The 21,293-nt window shown below is 30.3% G+C and overlaps 2 protein-coding genes across 3 annotated transcripts; one reads left to right on the top strand and one right to left on the bottom strand.

Moving 5' to 3' along the window:
- The first annotated feature begins 2,499 nt into the window (after positions 1–2,499).
- On the top strand, positions 2,500–8,888 carry BB (RING/U-box superfamily protein). The gene is made up of 8 exons (XM_016315791.3): positions 2,500–2,859; positions 3,358–3,557; positions 4,587–4,815; positions 5,200–5,234; positions 6,716–6,760; positions 7,615–7,742; positions 8,270–8,378; positions 8,462–8,888. The coding sequence occupies exons 2-8, from the start codon at positions 3,414–3,416 to the stop codon at positions 8,510–8,512; spliced, it is 741 nt and encodes a 246-aa protein (XP_016171277.1). The 5' UTR covers positions 2,500–2,859; positions 3,358–3,413; the 3' UTR covers positions 8,513–8,888.
- A 5,680-nt stretch (positions 8,889–14,568) lies between these two features.
- LOC110266072 (uncharacterized) lies at positions 14,569–16,661 on the bottom strand. Of its 2 annotated transcripts, none has more exons than XM_088497090.1 (2): positions 15,927–16,661; positions 14,569–15,529 (listed from the first exon to the last, which is right to left on the bottom strand). In XM_088497090.1, the coding sequence occupies exon 1, from the start codon at positions 16,173–16,175 to the stop codon at positions 15,972–15,974; it is 204 nt and encodes a 67-aa protein (XP_088353216.1). In that variant the 5' UTR covers positions 16,176–16,661; the 3' UTR covers positions 14,569–15,529; positions 15,927–15,971. The 2 variants fall into 2 exon arrangements, with proteins under 2 accessions (XP_088353216.1, XP_088353215.1); XM_088497089.1 differs by having other exon boundaries at positions 14,569–15,598; positions 15,927–16,660.
- Between the last annotated feature and the right edge of the window lie 4,632 nt (positions 16,662–21,293).

Below are 21,293 nucleotides of genomic sequence, written 5' to 3'. Positions count from 1 at the left end.
CTAATATAATGTTTTTCTTTTGATGAAAATGAGGGTTATTTTCTGATTTGTGTTATGTTTTATTGAATAGTCACATTTTGGTTTTTTAAACTAGTTTCTGTAATTGTGTTGTGGTAAATAGTTTTATGTGTTTATTAGAATACATTTCGATTCATGCATGACTAAATTTCAATTCATTTGAGTTTTAATAATATAATGATAGTTAATTTCTGATTTGTTATGTTTTATTGAATAGTCGCTTTTTGGTATTTCAAATTAGCTTCTGCAATTTGTGGCAAACAGTTTAGGTATTTCTGTAATTGAATAGTCATATAATGATGTTCATTTTTCGGTTCATTTCATGTATAAATTTTGGTTCATTTGTATTTTTGCCTCTCTTGAGGTTTGATAAATACATTCAATCTATTCAGTGTGAACCTAGATTCATTCAAATTAATATGATCTCAATACAACTCAGTCATTTTCAACAAATAAATCAAAAAGAATTTAAAAAAAGTTTTCAAATATATACATTAACATTTACAACGAGTGAAAGAAGTGTTTGCCTCTTTACAATTTCTTACAAATTACTGTTAATTATAGATTGAACTTATTTACTTTCTATATTTTCGGATGAGAATTTACAAAAAGGACTTGAGAGTGTAGCGAATGGCTTTGAGATTCTTATGGCTTCAGATGCCTCAATGAGTTTGTCTCTTAATTTATTTACCTTATCTAAGAGAATGGTTGGACCATATTTCCGCCTGAAAGCATTTACTTCTTCTTACAATTCAATTGAAAGAAATTACTTAATTTGAACCCAAATGAAATAAGAAATGAACTGAAATTTATTAATTTAGAAATTACTTACCTGTTTTCAGTTGTTACATTTGTATTTTCTATTTTTTATCTTTTCGAGATCAATTGTTTCCAGCCATTTCATGACATATATTCCACAATCATAACTAAGAAAGAAATAAGAAAGTAAAATATGATTAATAGGAGAGACACAAAAAAACACAATAAAGCATAGTAATAACAGTACTATTAGATGCCCTAGTTACAGAGAAAAACAAATGTAAAAGATAAAAAGTATAATACCGCCTGAAATTAGACCCAGTGCATCTCCAATTTTGGCAGGGGTTATGTAGATTTTGCCATAACGAGTGTCCAAGAATCCATGATAGAGATAAAAGCAAAGAATTTTTCTCTCAAGAGCTTGTGCGAGCTTCAATTCTGGGATATGTCTCAATGCACTGAATCCCATTTCTTCAACGATAGCTTTCTTTTGTTCACTCAATTCGGCGAACACCCTAGCTATTGATCATGTTGAGTATCTCAAATCGTGAGTTTTTTACAAGGATTTGAAATATTATGTTATGATATATTTATAATACAAAAATAGAGTTGATTTAATCTGTATATACTTACATTGTAATTCGACTTCTCCTTTTTTGAGATGGTCATCTTTTTTATTTTTCTGTAAGAAATAAAAAAATTTGTCGATACTTAACAGTAGCATCAAATGAATCTCAATTAATTCACAAATGAACCGAATTTGGTTCATATTTGAACAAAAAACTAAACAATCCCACATAAAACAAGTTCAGCAAATTCAAACGAAACCAAATCAAATGAACGTAAATTAAACTAAGAAATAAACCTAAATTTCTTAAGGAATAACAAATTTGGTCAATACTTAACAATAGCAACAAGTGAACCTCATTTAATTCACAAATGAACCGATATTGCTTTAGATTTGAACAAAAAGTCATAAAGACTCAACCAACAAGAAAAATACATTTAATTCATTTCTGCATGTAAATGAACTCAATTAAATTAAGAGATGAACTGAGTTATTTATTAGAACTAATAAACTATCAACACAGTTTCATTCAATGCCCTAGTTACAAAGAAAAATAAGAAAAAATGGAATCAGAAAAACTTGATCTACTAAACGAACGAATTCGATCCACTAAACCTTAAATCGAACTAGTAGAAATGCGAGATTTACGAGAAATTAACTGAATATAATGACAATAGTTTTTTCAGTACCTTACGGAATCGTTGTTCTTGTTTTTGTGTATTTTTTGTTGATGAATTCAAACACACTACCAGATTTTGCAATTAGTTTACGCAGAGAATTTGAAATATTTTTGAAAGATTTTAAAAAAAATTTAAAATTTTTTTATTGCGATTTTTAATTTGAGAAACGAACGATTTTTTATATTAGAGCGCGAAGAGAAGTAATAACATTTGAGACTTCTAGTACGCATAATTATTCTTTAATAAAAGTAGATTTTTTTAGTGTCAAACTTACTTGGTTAGATAATTAGACTTAGATGCAATATCATTTGGATGTGTAGCCCAACTATAAATTCAATAGTTAATACTAACTTTTTGTGCCGTTCTTTTTCAAAGTTTAATGTCTGTTGAGCAGTGAAGCAGCAAGTGCAACGACAACAACTGCAGAAAATAAAAGATATATAAATAAAATAAAATAATAATAAAAAAAGGAAAGATAAAAAGCAAAAGGAACCCAATAATCTGTGGTCTGCTTCTTCGTCTTCTTCGTCTTTCTCTTACTCCTTTTCTTTCCTTTGGTTTTTATAGAGTCTCTCTCTCATCTCTCTTTCTTTCTTTCTGTGTCTCTCTGAATTCCTGCACAAAAGAAAATCTTAATAAAAGAAAAAATATATATAAATAAAGAGAGAGAAAGAGAAAATTCCAAAATATTGAAATTGAAACCTATTTTTGTTTTCCCTCTTTTCTCTCTCTATCTTTCATTTCTTGGAACCTAATTTCTCCTTCTTCTTCCTCCTCTTCCTGAACCTAACTCAGTAACCCTTTGCATTCTTCCAATTCCGAATGTGAAACGAGGTAAGAACACCTTTTCCTTCTCCTCCGTCTTGTTCCCGAGAAAATTTCACCACTCACACACGCCAACATTACATTTCTCCCAATTTTCTCTCCAATCTCATCACCATCTAGGCAATCTATCTACAAATGAAACTTGCTTTTTTTTAAAGGAAATTTTGTATAATTATGTTTGGTTTAACGGCAAAAATTTCCAGTTTGGTTCTTATTTGTTGCTACCTTGCACCTGTTATGTTTAATTGTTTTCTATTTATTTATTTATGTTTGTTGGAATGAAAAGAGGCTGATCAAGTAAGGGATATGAATGATGCTATTTTGATCTTTAGCTTCCAAATTAGTTTTTATGCAGTTTTTACATTGTTTAAGGGTGTGTTTAGAAGATGATATTTAGATTGAATTTAATGGTTTGAATACGGACATAGTTTATGATATGATATTATTTGTAATGTTATACTAAGGTGGTGTCTGGTTTATGTGTAATAATGTGGCTCTTTTTTGCAGTTATTGTTGTTGTTGAAGAGTGAAAGTGGTGATTTTTTTTCAAAATCTTAGCGAAAATGAATGACGGTAGACAAATGGGGTTGCATTACATGGATAATGGCTTCCCTTATGCTGTTAATGATAGCAACTTTGTGGATTTCTTCCAAGGAGTGTCGCACGTTCCAGTCAATTATGCCTTTGCTGGCTCAATGCCTGATCAGGTTTCTTGCTTGTACTTGTAATTGTCAACTTGTTCAATGTTTGTAGTTTTGGCTACAATCTTTTAGGTTCATACTGCCCTGTGTATTGAGAATGCAAAATGAGTTTGGATGCAGGAACATTTGAATTTTTACTTTGTCATTATTTATTTATTATTTATTTTTTAATTTGATTTTTACTGGATTGAGTTTTATCCCGGGATGTGGGAGTGAAAGCATTAACTTTTATCCTCTAATATATAATTTAATTTTGATGCATTGTAAGTGCAGAAGTTTCTATAGAGACATTCAATTATCTATTGTCAAATCATCATATGTGTTTGATTTCTGCAATAATTACCTCAAAAGATGTGCATAAGATGTTGTATGATCTGGGGATAGTGAAAACACTCTACAATAGTAGTTTATCAAAATTAATATCTAATGTTATTATTATTGTACTGGTATTTAAAAATTAAAATAACCCTGCTGGCACTTAACAGTTATGTAACTGAATAAGGATGTTTGAAAAGGATCTTGGTAGGTATATGTTTTTAGTTGATTGGAATAGTAAAGTCAAGTTCAAAAATAGTGTGATAATGATAGTAACTTCTCTATTATTTCAACTGTGGCGATGGATGGATAGTTCTATAGTTTCATAGAAACTCTATTCAATAGTTGACATATATGCTATTATTCCTAACAAATGCTTGTTGGTGTATTCCTAACATAGATTTGACAACATCACATGCTTAACATTGAATGGAGTGTCTATGGTAGGTAGTTGCCAACCAAGAAGTACTCCTGTGTTGAATCTTGGAAGCAATTATGTTCTACAGAAATGTCTCCCTATGATTAATTTATATTTGTTTATTTTGAAATTTGTTGTCCCATTTGTAAGTGTATCAAACTACATATGAAAAGAGTTATCTCTTTTTTTTAAAAAAAAAAAAAAAAAAAAACTTATAATTGACTGTTTGCTTTATGTTTTGTGTATGTTCAACATTACCTATCAAACATGAAATATGACTTTGTATCATATGCACTGTCCAGGAATGCGTTTACTGGTCGATGAACATGAATCAATATAAGTTTGGATTATCTGGTCCAGGAAGTACATCCTATTATGGTTCTTATGAGGTAAATGATCATTTGCCTAGAATGGAGATCAACAGGGCAGAGTGGGAATATCCTTCAGTAACAATCACTGAGGAGCCAGCTACAGCAGATTCTCCACCCATAAGAGAGGGAGTCACAAGCATGCAGACCATCCCTGAAGAATGTTAGTCGATATTCAGTTACTTTTACGGTTTTACCATAAGAATGTATCAATGTGGTTATTATAAGTGAATCTACCTTTTGAATTACTTTTTAGCTCCATGCAAACACCACATTAGTTTATTTTGTACATATTTGAACACTGATGCTTTTGGTTGTATTTTTATAGAGAAACTGGTTTTTTTTTTTTTTTTTTTGGGGGGGGGGGGGGGGGGCGTAAATTTCTAAATTATATAATGGATTCTATTCTTTTAGATCTTTACAAAACCTTTGACATGAAAACCTTATTTGTTTTAGTTGAATTGAAACAAGTTTAGTTTCTCATGGATCAGGAAAATATGATAAGAATGACGCTATATATCTTATTTCATTTTACTTCCGTTTGCAGGCAGTCCAAATCATCATGAGTCCGATGGCAGCCAGGTAAGAAGCTTTATTATTAACAATGCCTAAATTTTGGACCTTAACTTGTTGATTGCTGTTTTGATATTTATCATTTGTCCCTGTTTGAAATATGGGACATATTATTTCCTATATGTTGAAAAATTTGGGGTTAAAGGCGCATAGTTGAAGTCAGGAATGGGGTAATTTGCCACATATTTTAAGCTTAAGCGAATTAATTGTGAACAAGAAATAGAAAAAAAAAAATCCAAATGCAAAAATGCTTTTCACAACAAGTGGACATTCAAATGGCATAATTTTCCTCTTAAGCATGAATATTCAATCCCAACCCTAACATTGGACTTAAATTGAACAGAGGATTGCCTATAGAATAACCATGTCTTCGCTTGTTAGGGTATCTTTTTGCGCATAACTTCAATGAAGTTAGAGAATAAGAACATCTAGTGATGAACACGTGCTTTAAATATTATTCATCACTCTCATCATCCACTGAGTAGACTAATTTCTTTTAATTGCCAATTTCCCTATAACTTGAAGTTTTACTTTTATTATCCACGAAAATAAAGGGAATTTCAAGTTTGAGCTTCATTTGTTTATTTCTTTTTAGATCATTTTTTTATTTCCTTTTAGATTATTTGTTCTATGTAACCGAGCCTCCCAGTGGGACAAGACTTAGTAATAATAGTAGTTGTAGTAGTAGTAGGAGCATTCGGTATTGTATTTCTGGATAAAAATGTCGAGACCCTTTAATATACATTATCTCGTTCATGTGGACCTTTGCTTGTTCCCACCATATAACCTTCAATGTATACCAGACGTTTATATCAAGAATTGACTCTATCATTTAGCTTTATGAATGAACTGACCAGTGATTCTGACAAATGAAGTTTATAGAAACATGACTAGCTTAGCCAATGGTACATAAAAAGAAAAAAGAACTAATAATTATGGTAGTTATAGCTCCTATGATGAAACTTTCTATTATATGTAAAGCAAGGCTGTTTTGACTGGATTTTTTTTTTTTTTTTGTGGGGTGTATGTGTGCTTGCGTTGGGGGGGAGGGGTTTGATTCAAAATGTGATGCAAAAAGATGCTATTTGAATACTGCAATACTATTAAATCGTGATACAACATTTTTCTTTTATACTCGCTCTATAAAAATCAGGTTGTTTATGATAAAGGTTTAAACTTAGATCTTGGATCAGTCTTGCATTTTATTTTTTATTCCTGCTCCGGTGAGGGTGCATTCAGTGATGCTGTATTAGGCACGATAGGGTAAACTGATACACCATTCTATGCTGTTATATGTCTCTTTTGGTTCATACAAGTACATATTGTACAAACTTACCCATAACGACCCTTTTATATGTCAAAATCAAAATGCCACATCATTTAATCATGCATGAGTTTTTTTTTTTTTTGGCTTAATTTTAACAAGTAAACCTGTAATTTCTATGTTGTTTTCAACTTCTATTTCAGTTGCTTTTGTTGCATTGCTGCAGGTCATATGGCAAGATGACATTGATCCTGACAATATGACATACGAGGTGCGATGTGCTTAGTGTTTCACACAAAAATACTGATGTATGCTTGCATTCTTTATTTTTTCCCTTTTAATCCATTGATTATCATGTTTAATTGTGGTTTACTAAGTATCAGATTCTATTAACTCATGCTGAGTGCATACATAGTTTAGGGTATACGTGAGTATATTTCAGAGAATGGAGATTATTTTGTAAGCTTTGTATCAATAAAAAAGAACATTATCACTAATATAGTATAAAGAAGATAGGAGAGCAAGAGATGCTCTTTACAGAAACAAGATCAACTAAGATAATAATATTGGATTTGGATCTTCTAAATTTTGGATTTCATTTTAAAAGGTAAAGTGTGATCTCTCACCGTTTATTTCATAAGTGGGATCAAGAGAGAACATGAGAGAGAAAATATTTAAGGATGAGAGATCACATTTTACCCTCTAAAGTGAAAATCCAAAATTTAGAGGATTCAAATTCATAATATTAATAATACTTGATAAAGAAAACTATTAATGAAGTATTCCAATCCCTTAACGTTTCTGAGGGGGAAATTCCTCTTAAAAGATCATGCTTTATTGCTTTCACCAAATAGAGGTCAACAGTCTTGTCCTATTTGAATTAGTACTAAGAAAACCAGAAAGAAAGATGGTACTGCTTTCTAGATTAAAGAATGTCAGCATTATTGGTAAGAGCAACTTTGAGAAGGTTGCTGCTTTGTTTCACAATCTAAGCTGTGCATATTATATCTTGGAACTTGGTATGTTTCGTTTTTGTAAGTGGTGACCTTTGATTGGTATGTTAAATACAAGCAGAATTAAGAATCATGGGGATTATTAACCCAAATAAAAATCTATATATTGTAGGAACTACTGGATTTGGGGGAGGCAGTTGGAACTCAAAGCCGAGGTCTCTCGCAAGAACTTATTGATACACTTCCAACCTCCAAGTACAAATTTGGAAGTTTATTCAAACGAAAAAATTATGGTAAAAGGTAATTTCATGGATCTCAACCTTTTTTTTTTTGGAGTAGGTGAAAATGTGGGTAATATGGATGTGAATGAAGAATATTTAAAATTACAGATTGATTATTGCGATGAAAATGTATGATAAGAGAGAGATATCCAAACTCTGGAAATAGATTTCTTCTGTACTGTTTGGATGAGGATATTCAAATTCCTAAAGTTTGATCTGTCATCTCTAACTTTATCTTTAGCACTTCCACATATTACTGGGTTCTGTTTCTCCTTTTATTTATTTATTTGTTTTGACTAGTCAAGAATTTGAAAATTTGAAACTTCTGCTTTCTAGTTTTTAGGATCCAGCAACATACTTGTTCTTGTCCCTTTTATCTGTTATTGTGGTTTTTGGATACATTTTTATACCAATATAGCTCTGGATACATTCATAAAAGAGAATATATGGAGTATACAAAATGCTATTTCTGTGGTGGCATATACATAGTCTTCCCGCTCTTCCTGTTTTCATCATATGATATTAATCGAATTGCATCGACCCCAGGTGTGTCATTTGTCAGATGACATATAGAAGAGGTGACCAGCAAATGAAATTGCCATGCAGCCATGTCTATCATTGTGAATGCATTACCAAATGGCTTGGCATTAACAAGGTCAGTCCATGGTTTATTGTCATCTAATATGTGCACAATTAGTTGTCTCCCTAACTCCCTCTCATGTCATTATTTTCTTTCAGAAATGTCCAGTTTGCAATATTGAAGTGTTTGGTGAGGAATCAACCCATTAGCATCAACATGGGCAAAATGGAGATTTCCGCTTTTAAATCCTTACACATAGCCATAGGTAGTTGGAGTAGAAAGAACTGTGGCAGCGTGTCACACTATACATGTTTTTGTTTACTAGAAACAACCAAAAACAGTCACATATTCTAGCGGTTAATGTTAGGTTGGTTTGTCTTTTTTCTTTTTCTTAAAAAAAAAAGGTTATTTATTCTTAGTCATGTCCCTTTTTGTTCTTGTCTCGAGGATTGGGAGTGAGAAATGTGCTTCTCAGCCATTGGTTAACAGAACTGAAGAGCTGTGATATGTCTTCCAAATGTTGCTCGTAACTCTTCATATGTTAAAAATACTTGAAAAAATGAAAAAGAGAGAATGATGTTTTTATTGGATCGTTTATTAAAAGGTAGATAGAAATTAGTTGCCTAATGCCTATTTGTGTAGCCTGCATAAGCCCATCTGTTCTACCTAATTCCATCTTTATCCATTCCAACCTAACCTATTTCTGAAGAGGTTGACTTAAACTTGAAATTCTTTTGGGAAAGGACGGCATTAGTAAAGTGGGAGTTTGTACAAGCTTCGAAGAAGATGGGCATATTGGAGTTGGTGATGCGTTATTAAGGGACTCAGTTTTATTGTTCAAGTGGTGGTAGAGAATTTTGAAGGAGGACTATCCTCTTTGGAAGAGGATAGTGTGTTCTTGGTAATAATTTAGACCCCTCTTCTATGAATGATCAAATTAGAGAGAAGGTGATTAAGGCATATGAATTAGAGATGCTAGAGGAGTTACAAGGGTCTTCATAGATAATCCTTTGGGTAGAGGGAGAGATGATAGGGTTATTTGGAAACATGACAAATCAGGAGTTTTTCTAATAAAATCTCTAGTTATAGGTGGTGCAAGTTATAGCTTCACATTGGAAGCGTGGAGAGGATTAGTTTCGCCAAAAGTTGAACTACTTGTTTGGTTTGTACCGGTGGAAAAAATTTAACACAAGATTATTTGTGCATATTGAACATTTTAACCGAGGAGAGCAACGCATTTTGTGTAATGTTTGAGTTATGGTGTGGATGGTTGTTGCATGGATTTTGCCTTCGAACATCAAGGGCTGTTTTATTCGCTGCATAAAGCATGAAGGGAAGAAAACACAGCAAGAGAAATGATGGACGATATTGGTGAGTGGCATTGAAAATATTTGTAAAACAATCAAAATCAACACAGTAAGACTTGATTGAGTGGTTCAATCTTTGAATCTTGTAGTATATGCACTAGGGTTTGAATTTGGTTTTACCCAAATCATTACAGAACACTTTAGAATGAGTGTTGTGATATAGTATGACCAAATAAATAAATATATTTGTTGCTTCAAGTATATCAATTTTTTTTAAAGAGACAAGCATTGTGAGGATGCATTATGAAAATATTTTAGACATTAATTTTAATAAAATAATAAAATAACAAATAAACGGTATAGGGAAGCATTATAACTATATATATTCGACTATTCGAGTATTAATCTATTTTTTATAAATTAAATATGGATGATAACAATAAATTTGAAATTAACCAAAATGATATGTATGTTATACGAAATGTGATAACTTTCTCTGATATTTACATTATATATAATGGATAAAATGTGATATTTTTTGGTGAGCACTACTAGCGAATTGACGTGGTTTTTGCTTGTCCCAAATGTTCTAGGTGCATTTTAATTATATTTTGGCCTTTTAAGAGCTCTTCATTGATTTAAGCCCCACTTTAGTCTCTAAGACTGACGAGTTGCATTGATTTAGTCCTCGAGATCCTAATTGCACCAAATTAGTCCTTCAAATTCGAAAAAATGCACCACGTTAGTCCTTTCCCCAATTTCCGTCACCGGAGCATTAACGCCGTCAGTGACGTGGCAATTTCTTGCCACGCTGGACAGAATGAAACGACGTCGTTTCTAATTTGTCACTAAACATCCCTTTGAACGACGTCGTTTGTATGTAATGCGAAATAAAACGTTAGGCACCCTTTTTTGTTTCTACTCTTCATCTTCTATTTTTCTATGAGTGACGCAGAGAAAAAAAAAACTTCTCTTCCATGAGTGATCCAAAGTAGCAACAAGTGGCTGCAATAGGATTTGTCGAGACCATTAGAACACAACGTTCGCTGTGCAACTATCGGAAGAGTTCGTTTGCCACTACAGGGATCTTCTATGTCGTCACTGAAGTTAGTGAGGATCAAATTTTTTTTTCAAATTTAATGGAATGCTGTGATGGTTGTTAATCATGATTAAGTGTTTTGTATATTGTCAGTTCACAAGTTTTAAAGTTGATTTTGTGTTAGGATTTTGTTTTGATGTTTTGTGGGACTGTGTTTAGGGGTTTCTTTTTATGCTCTGTTCCAATGGTGGAAGAATCAGTACCTTCGCATGAGTGATCATGTTTTTTTTTATAATATTTTTTATGACTTTTATGAATGTTATTGATGAAAACTGTCTTAAAGTTATCAGTGTGTGTTACTGTTGATTAAAATAAATTCTTTTGAACCATGCAGATGGATGCGCAGTTAGATATTATGTTCCAACATGGGGGAAAGTTTCAAAAAGATGAGAATGGGATAACTATTTATTCCCCTGATAAGAAGGCCTGTGTTGGTGACATTGATCAAGATACTTTGGATGTATTCTAGGTGAGGAATTATTATAAAGAACTAGGATATGATAAGATAGAAGAATGTTGGTGGCATGTTCCTAGGAGGAGTTTAGACAGTGGTTTAAGAGCTCTAAATTCTGATAATGAATTAAGAGAGATGTGTTTCATGGCTCAAGAAAATGATGGACTGATTGATATTTACTTTGAGCATGCAGTGTCATCACCAGAATTTCTAGAGGGGAAGGAGATTGTTCTGTATGTTGAAGATGAGCATGATGAACCCACAAAAGATAGCCCTGCCAAGCCTAATGAGAAAGATGTAACAATGCCTGGTAATAAACCCCTAGCAAGCAAGATCCATGAACAAGCTATCTGCCTTCTGTCTGACAACAATGAACCCAAAACCACATCCAAAACAAATGGTGCTTTATGAATGACATGCAAAAGGTAATAATCTTTATTCATTCATTATCTTTATTTCCTTCCATGGTAAATAGTGTAAATGAACTTGTTGATTTCTTGTATGATTTCTTGTTGGTAATAATCTGAAGGGATTCTAGATTATAAATAGTGTGAATGAACTTGTTGATTGGTCTGAATTGGACTTGCCTTCTGCTAAGAATTTCTGGTATGGGACTGTCAGTATTAGGTGTGAGTAGTGTAATATAGGGACCAAAACAGGGAACGACGTAAAAGTGGGGGACTATTATATATTCATTAAAGAAATGTTAGGGACTATTATGGGTTCATTAATTGTTATTATGTATCACGATAAAAGTGAAATAAGGCGTTGTCTTCGCATGCAGGGCCTTATCACTGCTGTCCAGGAGGTCATGCCACATGTCCACCATAGGTGCTGCTGCTGCTGCTGCTAAGACTAAATCCAATCCCAAGGAAATGCATCATCAGGATCAACTGTTGATCCAAATACTGTCACACCGCCAAGTCAACCTCCTCCAGATCCTGCACCCCAGGCTGTTGATGTGCAAGAAGTTGAGATCGACATTTCTCAACCCAACTTCTCAGATGCACAAGAGTCTCAAGAGGTAAATCATTTACTCTATCAAACTACATTTCAAATTTTTGTGCACAATCAGCCTCATCTTGGATATTATTTTATTGGAATAGGCACTACCTCAAAGGCCATCCAAGTTGCAGATCAGGAGGAAGTCCTCACCACCATCAGGACTGGTTACCATGGATCCACTGCAAGGAGCAAGCTCAACCACATCTTTCAGATTGGCCAACTTCTTGAAATTTGTCCCAACACCCGGCTTCAAGCCTCCGAGAAAGAAGAAATGAAGATGTAGTTGAATTAGAAATCTTTTTGTGAATCATACTCTTATTTTTTGGCTTCAGTATATGACAGTAGACCAATTGTTATATTTGAAAACATTGTAAGGTTGATGGCACTATCTATCTTTGTTATTGGTGTATTTTGGATCAAGAACTAGCTTTTAATTAGGTTGGGGAGGTGTCACTGATATGACAGTTATTTTGCTTGTTAATACTCATGCTGGAAACTCATTGTTAAGTTAGCATCTTATTATTATAATGACAAATTGTTCTACCTTTAATTATGCTACTAACAGGTTCTTCTTTATAATACTTTTTCCATCATTTTGTTGGATGACAAAAACAGAATTCTTGGTTTATATTTAGAGCAAGACTACCAACTTCAAACAATTCACAATGACACTTTTTTTTTTGTCTACTTTACAATAATCCTAATCACATTAAAACATAATCATCCTCAAACCTTAAATACCAACATGAAAACAGCAACAAACATTATAAACAGAGCCAACAATAACATGTACAATTTATGGGTCCTAATTTCAGCTTCTAACTTTCCAATTCTCCAGGCCAAATTGACCCTCAGTTCATCAACATTCTCGGTAGCAGTCACCCTTTCACTGATGTCTTCTTCTCCAATGTCAGCCCAGACAAACAAACCACACCACCTTTTTTCACTGACATTGTAGTTAGGACACCCAAAGAATGGCTTGTTAGGGTTAGCCTCTGTTGTGGACCACCGAAGAACAGGCGGCATCCACACCCACACCACTCTGGAACACTCGATGCTCTATTGGTTCTTCTGGAGATCCTTTTGCTTGACCGCATGGAACTGTGCCTCCCACTTGCACTCATGATCCTAAACCCAAAAAACTGCACAGCGAGAAAGAAGACGAAGAACTAGAAAAAGTGGGTAGAAGAAGAAGAGGAAGAAGTTAGGGCAGAATTCTTGGTTATAAAAGGGGACAAGGACTAAATTGGAGCTAATCAAATTTATTGACATGTCATCTAACTGTTGCTGGGTCCAGCGTGGTAAGAAATGGCCACGTCACTGACGGCGTTAGTGCTTCGGTGACGGAAATTGGGAGAAGGACTAATGTAGTGCATTTTTTCGAATCTGAAGAACTAATTTAGTACAATTGGGATCTCAAGGACTAAATCAGTGTAATTTGCCAATCTCAGAGACCAAAATGGGACTTAACTCGTAATAACAACTATTAGCGAAAAAAAAGTGTATTTGCATTTTTGTAGTGGCAGATTCTTTTCAAATCTTATCCATTAAAAATTTAAATAACAAATGAAATTAAAGAATTTTTATTATATAAAATAATTTTATAAAACACACTTCCATTGAAATATTCAAAAGCAAATTTTACTTTGAAATTTCTATTTTATTGTTCTGAATTCTTCTCTTCCACTACCCTTGACTTCCCTCTTCTCCTTTTTCACGTCTACTCTTACAATTCAACTTCTCACCTTGCCACTTGCCTTTTTTGAGCTTCCATTAATTGCAAGCTGTTCCTTTTTTTATCCTTACAGTATCTTTTAATTCTTTTAATCTGGAAGACTAAAAGCTAAATAGTTACTATTAAAATTTTATTTAATAATTTATTATTAATTAATAAATTATAATATATATAATTTAAAATTTAAACTCTTAATATTTATTTAAACGAAATAATAATTATCAGATCAATTTTAATTGATCTTTTTTAAATTACTTTATTTACTTTATTTAAATTTTTTTTCAAAGAATATGTGAAAGAAATTGAAGACAAGATTATCAAAGTTACAATAATATGAACGAGTTCTTTATATAGTTAAAAATTATTGTCTTATGTGTATCATCTGCACATATAACAACTTCTTTAAATATGTATCTCGTCTATATTAAAAAAGAAATACTTTTAATCCTTCTTTATTTAGCTCATCTATGTTAGGAATGAGATACGTTCATAAAAAAATCTTCCATGCTAAGAACGAAATAAATAATAAAGTATAGAAACGTAAATTAACTCAGGCATGACTATAGATATAAATTTAATATTTATTTTATTTATTTAAAAAACCGAAGAAATGTTATTAAGTAAATATGATTTTTTTGTACTTTTTTTAATTTTTTTAAGAGTAATTAGCTATATTTTTGTCAAAATAGATCCCAACATTTGTTTCTGACAAAATAAATTCCAAAAAATAGGCACCGTTTAACAAAATAACTTTAACGTTAACAGAGTTAACGAAAATGTCTAGATGGCACGTTAAGTATTTACTTGGAGGGTTAGATATAAAATTACAATATTATCTTTTTTTAGATAAGAGATTATTAAAATTTTCATGTGTTCTTCAATCACAGATGACCTCATACCATAGCTATGTACCTTATAATGACTTTTTATCTCTTGGCTCCTTTTAACATTCAGTTTAATTTTTTTAATCTCTTTTTCTACTTCATCAATCCAAACAAAGTATTCACATCTCATTTTCAATTTCTATCAAAATAAAAGAGAAAAAGAAAAAATTCAACAAATCAAAAGAATCACAAGCTCAATTTCAATGAGTTTCATTCAAAACGACATACATGCCAAGATGGACAACGAAAAAACCAATGCCTAAAATTGGCCTAAATATTCAATTTTAGTATCATCACCTCCTAATAGCAGACGCAAGTTCCATCAAATGGTTTTTCTTTTGGCGCAGTCCTTATAATTGTTCTTGCAAATAACAGCGTCGTTCTCTGTTAATAAATTTTTTTTTTCCATTTTTGCTCTACCATCTACTTCGGATTTTTTTCAAATTAAAATATAAATCAACCCCACATATATCATTCTAACTCTTTAAGTAAGCACTTAACGTGCCACTTAGATATCTTTATTAATGTTCAGAGTGAAACGTTAACGTTGAGATCATTCTGTCAAATAATGTATATATTTTGAATTTATTTTGTCAAAAAATAAAAGTTAGAATCCATTTTGACAAAAACATAATTTTTCCGAGTCAAAATGACTATTTATTTTTTTATTTACTTTTTTTTTTAATTTCTTAACACCAGCATGTGATCTACAAACAGGTGGCACTGTCATTGTGGTCCGTACCTTGTGGAAAAACAAAACTTAGGATCAGCATACCAAATCCTTTGTATCAGACAAAAAAAAATACCAAACCTGCAAACCAATAACATACAAACAAATGTAAACATTGAAGACAAAGGCAATTTTCCCATTTTCCAATAATATGACAAACCACAAAATTCTATTACTTTATAATTATATACCGCCATTGACGAGGAATCACTATTCATCAAATGTTATTACCCAAAAAAAATTCATAAACAACTCACAAAGTTAAACATAAATCCCGCAACAAGAGGGCAAAAATAATGCCTCCAAAAACAGAATAAACTCGCAAACATTAACACCACCAAAATCAAAAGGAAAAAACTAACCCCCAAAAAAAAGTAAAAATTAAAATATTTACAATAAGATCTAAAACCTTGTTCAAATCAGAAGCCATTATTCTTCCTCGTGAAAAAGTCTTCTAGCTTGCGTTGTTGCAAAGAACACAATCCATGATCCTTAACCAAGCTACACGAAGTCGAGGGTAAACCCTGTTGGTGTGAATTCTTGATTCTCTCACCATGTCTTCCATGGTTTCAACAAAAAGATTCAAGCTTCTGAGTGGTGGAATATAAAGTGTTAAAGGGATGGCAGAAAAAGCCACAGAGAAGAAAAACTGCAGCATTTTTTTGTGTGCTTCTTTTCTTATTTTCCTCAAAAAGCTTCTGATGATGATGATCAAGGAGGCACACCCAAAAGAAGAATTCTGGAACCAGAAACAAAGTTTTATACTTTAGATCAAAGGGTATCTGGATTTGGTTTTTGTTTATCAAAACTCTTGGATCTCAAAGATTTTCTCAAGAATTGACTCAAGAGGAAAGAAAAGAAGACTTAAAATTCTCACTCTTCTAAAGGGTATTGGTCTTTTAGAAAACACAAAGGGCAAGAAAGAGAAAGAAAAAATAATACAGTAGTAAAGAAAAGCAAGTTCTGGATCCCTAAAGATTATTGAACCAACCGAAAATTGGAAGGTGGAGAGTATAGTATATATCTAAATCATCAAACCAAATTTTCAGAGGGAATTAAAGTTGTTATGGATGGTTATTAATGATAATCACATGATAGAGATATATATGAGAGAAATTTCTTTTATTTAAAAAAAAAATGGAAATTAAGAAAGGGGACGTATAACGTTTTCAAAGACCTTTAACTTTATGTTGTGTTGTGGTTGAGATGCGTCCTCTGAATTGTGGGGTCAATTTGTTTATTTTGTTTTTTTATAATTGTGAAATTATTAGCTTTCTAAAATCTAAATTATTCTCCCAATCACAATCATATGGGCTTGTTTGAATGAGTTTATAAGAAAAGATCTTTTTTCGAGTTATCTTTTTTTAAAAGATTTTATAAAAAAGTAAAAGTAATTTTATGTTTGGATATCTCATCTAAAAAGATCTTTTTATTTATCAATTATGTTTGGGTATAACAATATAAAAGTATTTTTTTTATTTATTACATGAAAAACATATTTTTTCTAAGAAAAAAAATCTTTTAAAAAAAGATATAAATTACAACTTCTCAAAAAAAGATATTTGGAAAAAGTCTAGGAGACCAGTAACTTTTTTAAATTCTGGCCAATATGTAACCAGTAAAGAAAAGTGAGCTTGAATGAAATCTCACACCAATCTCACACCATTAAAATCATCATTGATGGCTACAAATCACAAAAGTTGCTGGTCTCCTAGCACTCCTTTTTTTTTATTTTTTTAGTGTTTTTATTTTTACTACTAAAAATTTGCTAAACACACTAAAAAAATAAAAAAAGATATTTTTTATTAAAAAAAATCTTTTTTTAACAAAATAATGACGCCCAAATAAGCACGGTATTGTTTTGGTTTATCCAAATGCTTTGAAAATATTTAACGGATAAAACATTTATGTATTGTTCTTGTTTAGAATTTAGATGAATATTTAAAAAGAATTTAAAAATATATATTTTCTTATTACAAAATTATCCATCATATTTAAAAAGTTTGAAAAATTTTAATGAAAATAAAATAAATTAACAAAAAGTAAAACAAAATTTTAAAACGAAAATAAAAAATTTATTCTCTTCAAATCAATTTTGATTTTATTCAAAATTTAAATATATAAACAAAATTCAATTAAAAAATAGATTCTATAAATTAAAAAAAAATGGCGTCAATGAATGGACACCTGTGCCCGCTTGTTCACAAAGCTATTCCAAATTCCTTATTGAAAATTCTGGTTGTGTAACGTGGTTTCTTTTCTTCTAGTGGACACAAAACAAGAGAGTATATCGCATTTATTTATTAATTTATAGATAACCTTTGGTACATATCTATTTATATTTAATTAACGAGGTGTGAGGAGATGATGCAAGTAACTGCAGCTGTAACAACATTTCAGTTTTTTTTTTTTAATTTATGTTCATTATTTAATAATTAATTAATTAAATTTATAATAATTTTAATTTTAATTTTATGATAAAATATTAGAAGATAATGCATTTAGAAAATTAACATATTTAATTTAAAATATAAAAATATTAATTTTAGTAAATTTTTAACTAACAATAAACAACTTTTAAAATATAGTTATAACTAATTTTATATTTATTAAATTTGAATAATCTTTAGTTATATAAAAAGATAAGAAAATTATCTTTATTTTTTGAGTTCAGTGTAAAATCAAATTTAAATTCAATTAGGTAGATAAATCTAAAGTTTATAATAGAAAATCGTATTGTAACCATTAATTATTCAGCTTGACATACTAAATTACTAACAGTATTTTATGAATATCTCAAGTTATACTTATTCGATTGATTTCGTTTAAAATGTGTTGTAAGGCTAACTCAATTATCTATAGATTTGTATCTAATAGTTATTTTCAAATTCAAAATATAGAAAATTTTATAGAATTTTCAAAGTAACAATTTAGATTAAAGATTTTATCCAAACACGAGTTAAATTCTCCTAATGCAATCTGCAGATATCTAAAAACCATTTGAGTCCTTTTTTAATTCTATTCTCCTTTTCTATATAAAAATTCTAAGTAACTTATCTTCTCTGTCTTCTATTATATCTACAAATTATTATTCATATACCATTTTCACTTCATTATAAGAAAAATCCTTATTTTTTCTTAGTTTTTTTATTTTTATTCTAAATTATTCGCCAAACTATTCACAAATTTTATTCATATATTGTTTGAGAAAGTATCTTTTTTAAACTATGCTAAATACGGAGACTAGAAATATGGGAATTTTCTTTCTACGATAAAGATAACATGGACTCAAAGATTTGTATAGGATTCCTATCTTCTGCAATCTCAATATTTATATTGAGTTTCATCGAAAGAATGAAATCTATCTCTTAACCAAAGATTTATACCTGCCTACGTTGAAACATGCATCAAGTCTAGCTATGGAACAAATCTCTCTTTGCTCACAAATAGTATCTATTTATATTGTAATATATATATATATATAGAATTTTTACAATTTCACTGGAAGTAAAGATTTTATACTACTTTTTGTGTGTGTGTTATATCTTAAATATTTTTTAATATAGAAACTAGCATCGCATGTCATGATATAATGTCTTTTAATTGCATTCACATTAAATATTATAATAACCATCTTATGTGCATTAAAGAGATGAGAGAATTATGCTTTAGTAAAGAAAAGTGACCCCAAAGACAAGATAATTAAAGTGATCATTCAATAAGGAAAGGTGATTGACAAACTTTTAGGATAAGGACTTTCGGTAAAGGAAGAGGACAGCCATCAATTTTATACACAATTTGAGGTTAATACCCTCCAAAGTCAAAGTAATGTTAAAAGAGTGCTTAAGAAAAGTTAAGGTCAATTTCATGCATCGTAAGAGTTTATATCAACAAGAAATCGTTTTCTTTTTATGTACAGAGAAATTAAAAAAAATGTCAAAAAAATTCAAGTCAAGGTTCATATGTTTGTATTCTGTATATTTGATAACATTATAGGCATTCAGTCATGAGTCACATGTATAATAACATAACTAAATGAGAAACATCTAAAAGTCACACCACTCCAACTAATTGAAAATATTGCATCATCACTATTTTTATTTTAAAATTCAGAGTAATTGGAGATAGATACGATAATACCAAACAGATAAACTATTGAAAAACTTTTATTTCTCGTCCTTCTCTTCGTACCATCTTCAAGAATGACGCAGTGCAAAACCATATACTACTCAATTGAGTTAAAAAAACCAGTACACTATAAAATGATTAGTAGCGAGATATCAAAGACATAGATAGAGAATATTAAACACTTGCTCAAATTCATATTAAAAATAAAAAATAGACGATTATTTTAGTCATAGAAATTCACATTAAGGGAATTAAGATTCTTTATGTGTCTTATTTAACTTTATTGAATTGTTACAATTGTGACTATTATATTTGTTTCTTTTTTTATATGATTATTTGATATGTATTGTTTTGTTTATAGTCTAGTAGGCTCATTTTTTATGATAATATCACTAAGTTCACTTATATTTCTCAATTATTAACAATTTTAATAAAAATTAGTTATTCATTATCTTTTATAAATTATTTTATATAAAAAATTTATTTTAACGATTTTGTAAAATTTGAGTAACAATAACTAATATAACTCAAATAAGATTTAAGTTTAGTTTAAAAATATATTAAGGTGTTACAATAATTATTTTAGTGAGATTTAAATAAGGCTAAGAGAATAATAATAATATTCAAAAAAATTTCTCAACTATGTCATCGGTTCTTTAACTAATCCAATTTTATTTAAATTAATTAATTTCTTTTTTTTTATAGATTAAATTAGGGAATTTTTGTCTAGTGGTATAATAAATTAAATTTCGGAGTGACAAAATTATAGCTTTATTAGAGTTTCATTTGCTTGTTTGCTCTTTTCTTCTTTTCAGTCAAAAGAAAAGAAAAGAAATATTTTTTTTTTCAAAATGGCTTACTTTTTTTTGTTGAAATGACGGGCCAAATTTGTAAGTTAAATATTTATAGTATTTTGTTTTTCTTTTGATGATTTAGCATTTATTTACAAAATAACTATATCACGTTAACTATTTTTATATTTGGAAGTCATTGAATGCTTCATATATTCAATTGTCATATATTTCAGGAAGCCTTAGGTTAAGAAAAAGTGAAGTACTTAAAATTTGTCAATATATTCATAATCATATAATATAACCCGTATAAAAAATGTAGTCATGATTTCTTAATCACATTGCACTCCCAAAAAATTTCTTGATCACATTGACGGTTGAAAACCGTACCATACATGTCGTTTCAACTCCAAAATTAGAATAAAAGGGTGCAAGTTAATTATACTTTTTGTTTATCTTTCTAGTAATTCCCTGTTAGGGGTTTACATAGTTAAGGTTTTTCGAAAATCAAACATGATACCAGGTTAACGAGAAATATAATTAGTTTTAGATGAGTAAATCAATCTGGTTTCAAAAGATCAAACTGGTTATTAACAAGTTTTAGAAATAATAATTAAACTGCTTTTTAATTGGTTTTAAAAAAATCAAATTTTATACTAAAAAATGATTTAAAAACATAAGAATCGTTCCCCCCCCCCCCCTTAAATTACTAGTTTTATACTCTAAAAGAATTTTGAATTGGTTAACCGGTTAAACAGTTAGTTTTCACCAATTTTATTAAGAGTAATGTTAGAGAGATAATATCATAAAATTATTTTATTTAATTTAATATTTATAATTTTTATATATAATATTTA

The sequence above is a fragment of the Arachis ipaensis genome, chromosome B8 (genome assembly GCF_059453495.1).
Source record: "Arachis ipaensis isolate K30076 ecotype BB chromosome B8, ASM5945349v1, whole genome shotgun sequence".
Taxonomy (NCBI): Eukaryota; Viridiplantae; Streptophyta; class Magnoliopsida; order Fabales; family Fabaceae; genus Arachis; species Arachis ipaensis.
The sequence above is the reverse complement of the archived record's forward strand: the minus strand, read 5'-3'. Positions and strand labels throughout refer to the sequence as shown.

Coding starts and splice junctions, on each gene's coding strand:
- BB (XM_016315791.3), top strand. CDS start 3,414: ATGAATGACGGTAGACAAATGGGGTTGCATTACATGGATAATGGCTTC. Junction 7,743..8,269: donor CGAAAAAATTATGGTAAAAG/GTAATTTCATGG, acceptor CATCGACCCCAG/GTGTGTCATTTGTCAGATGA. Junction 8,379..8,461: donor AATGGCTTGGCATTAACAAG/GTCAGTCCATGG, acceptor ATTTTCTTTCAG/AAATGTCCAGTTTGCAATAT.
- LOC110266072 (XM_088497090.1), bottom strand. CDS start 16,175: ATGCTGCAGTTTTTCTTCTCTGTGGCTTTTTCTGCCATCCCTTTAACA.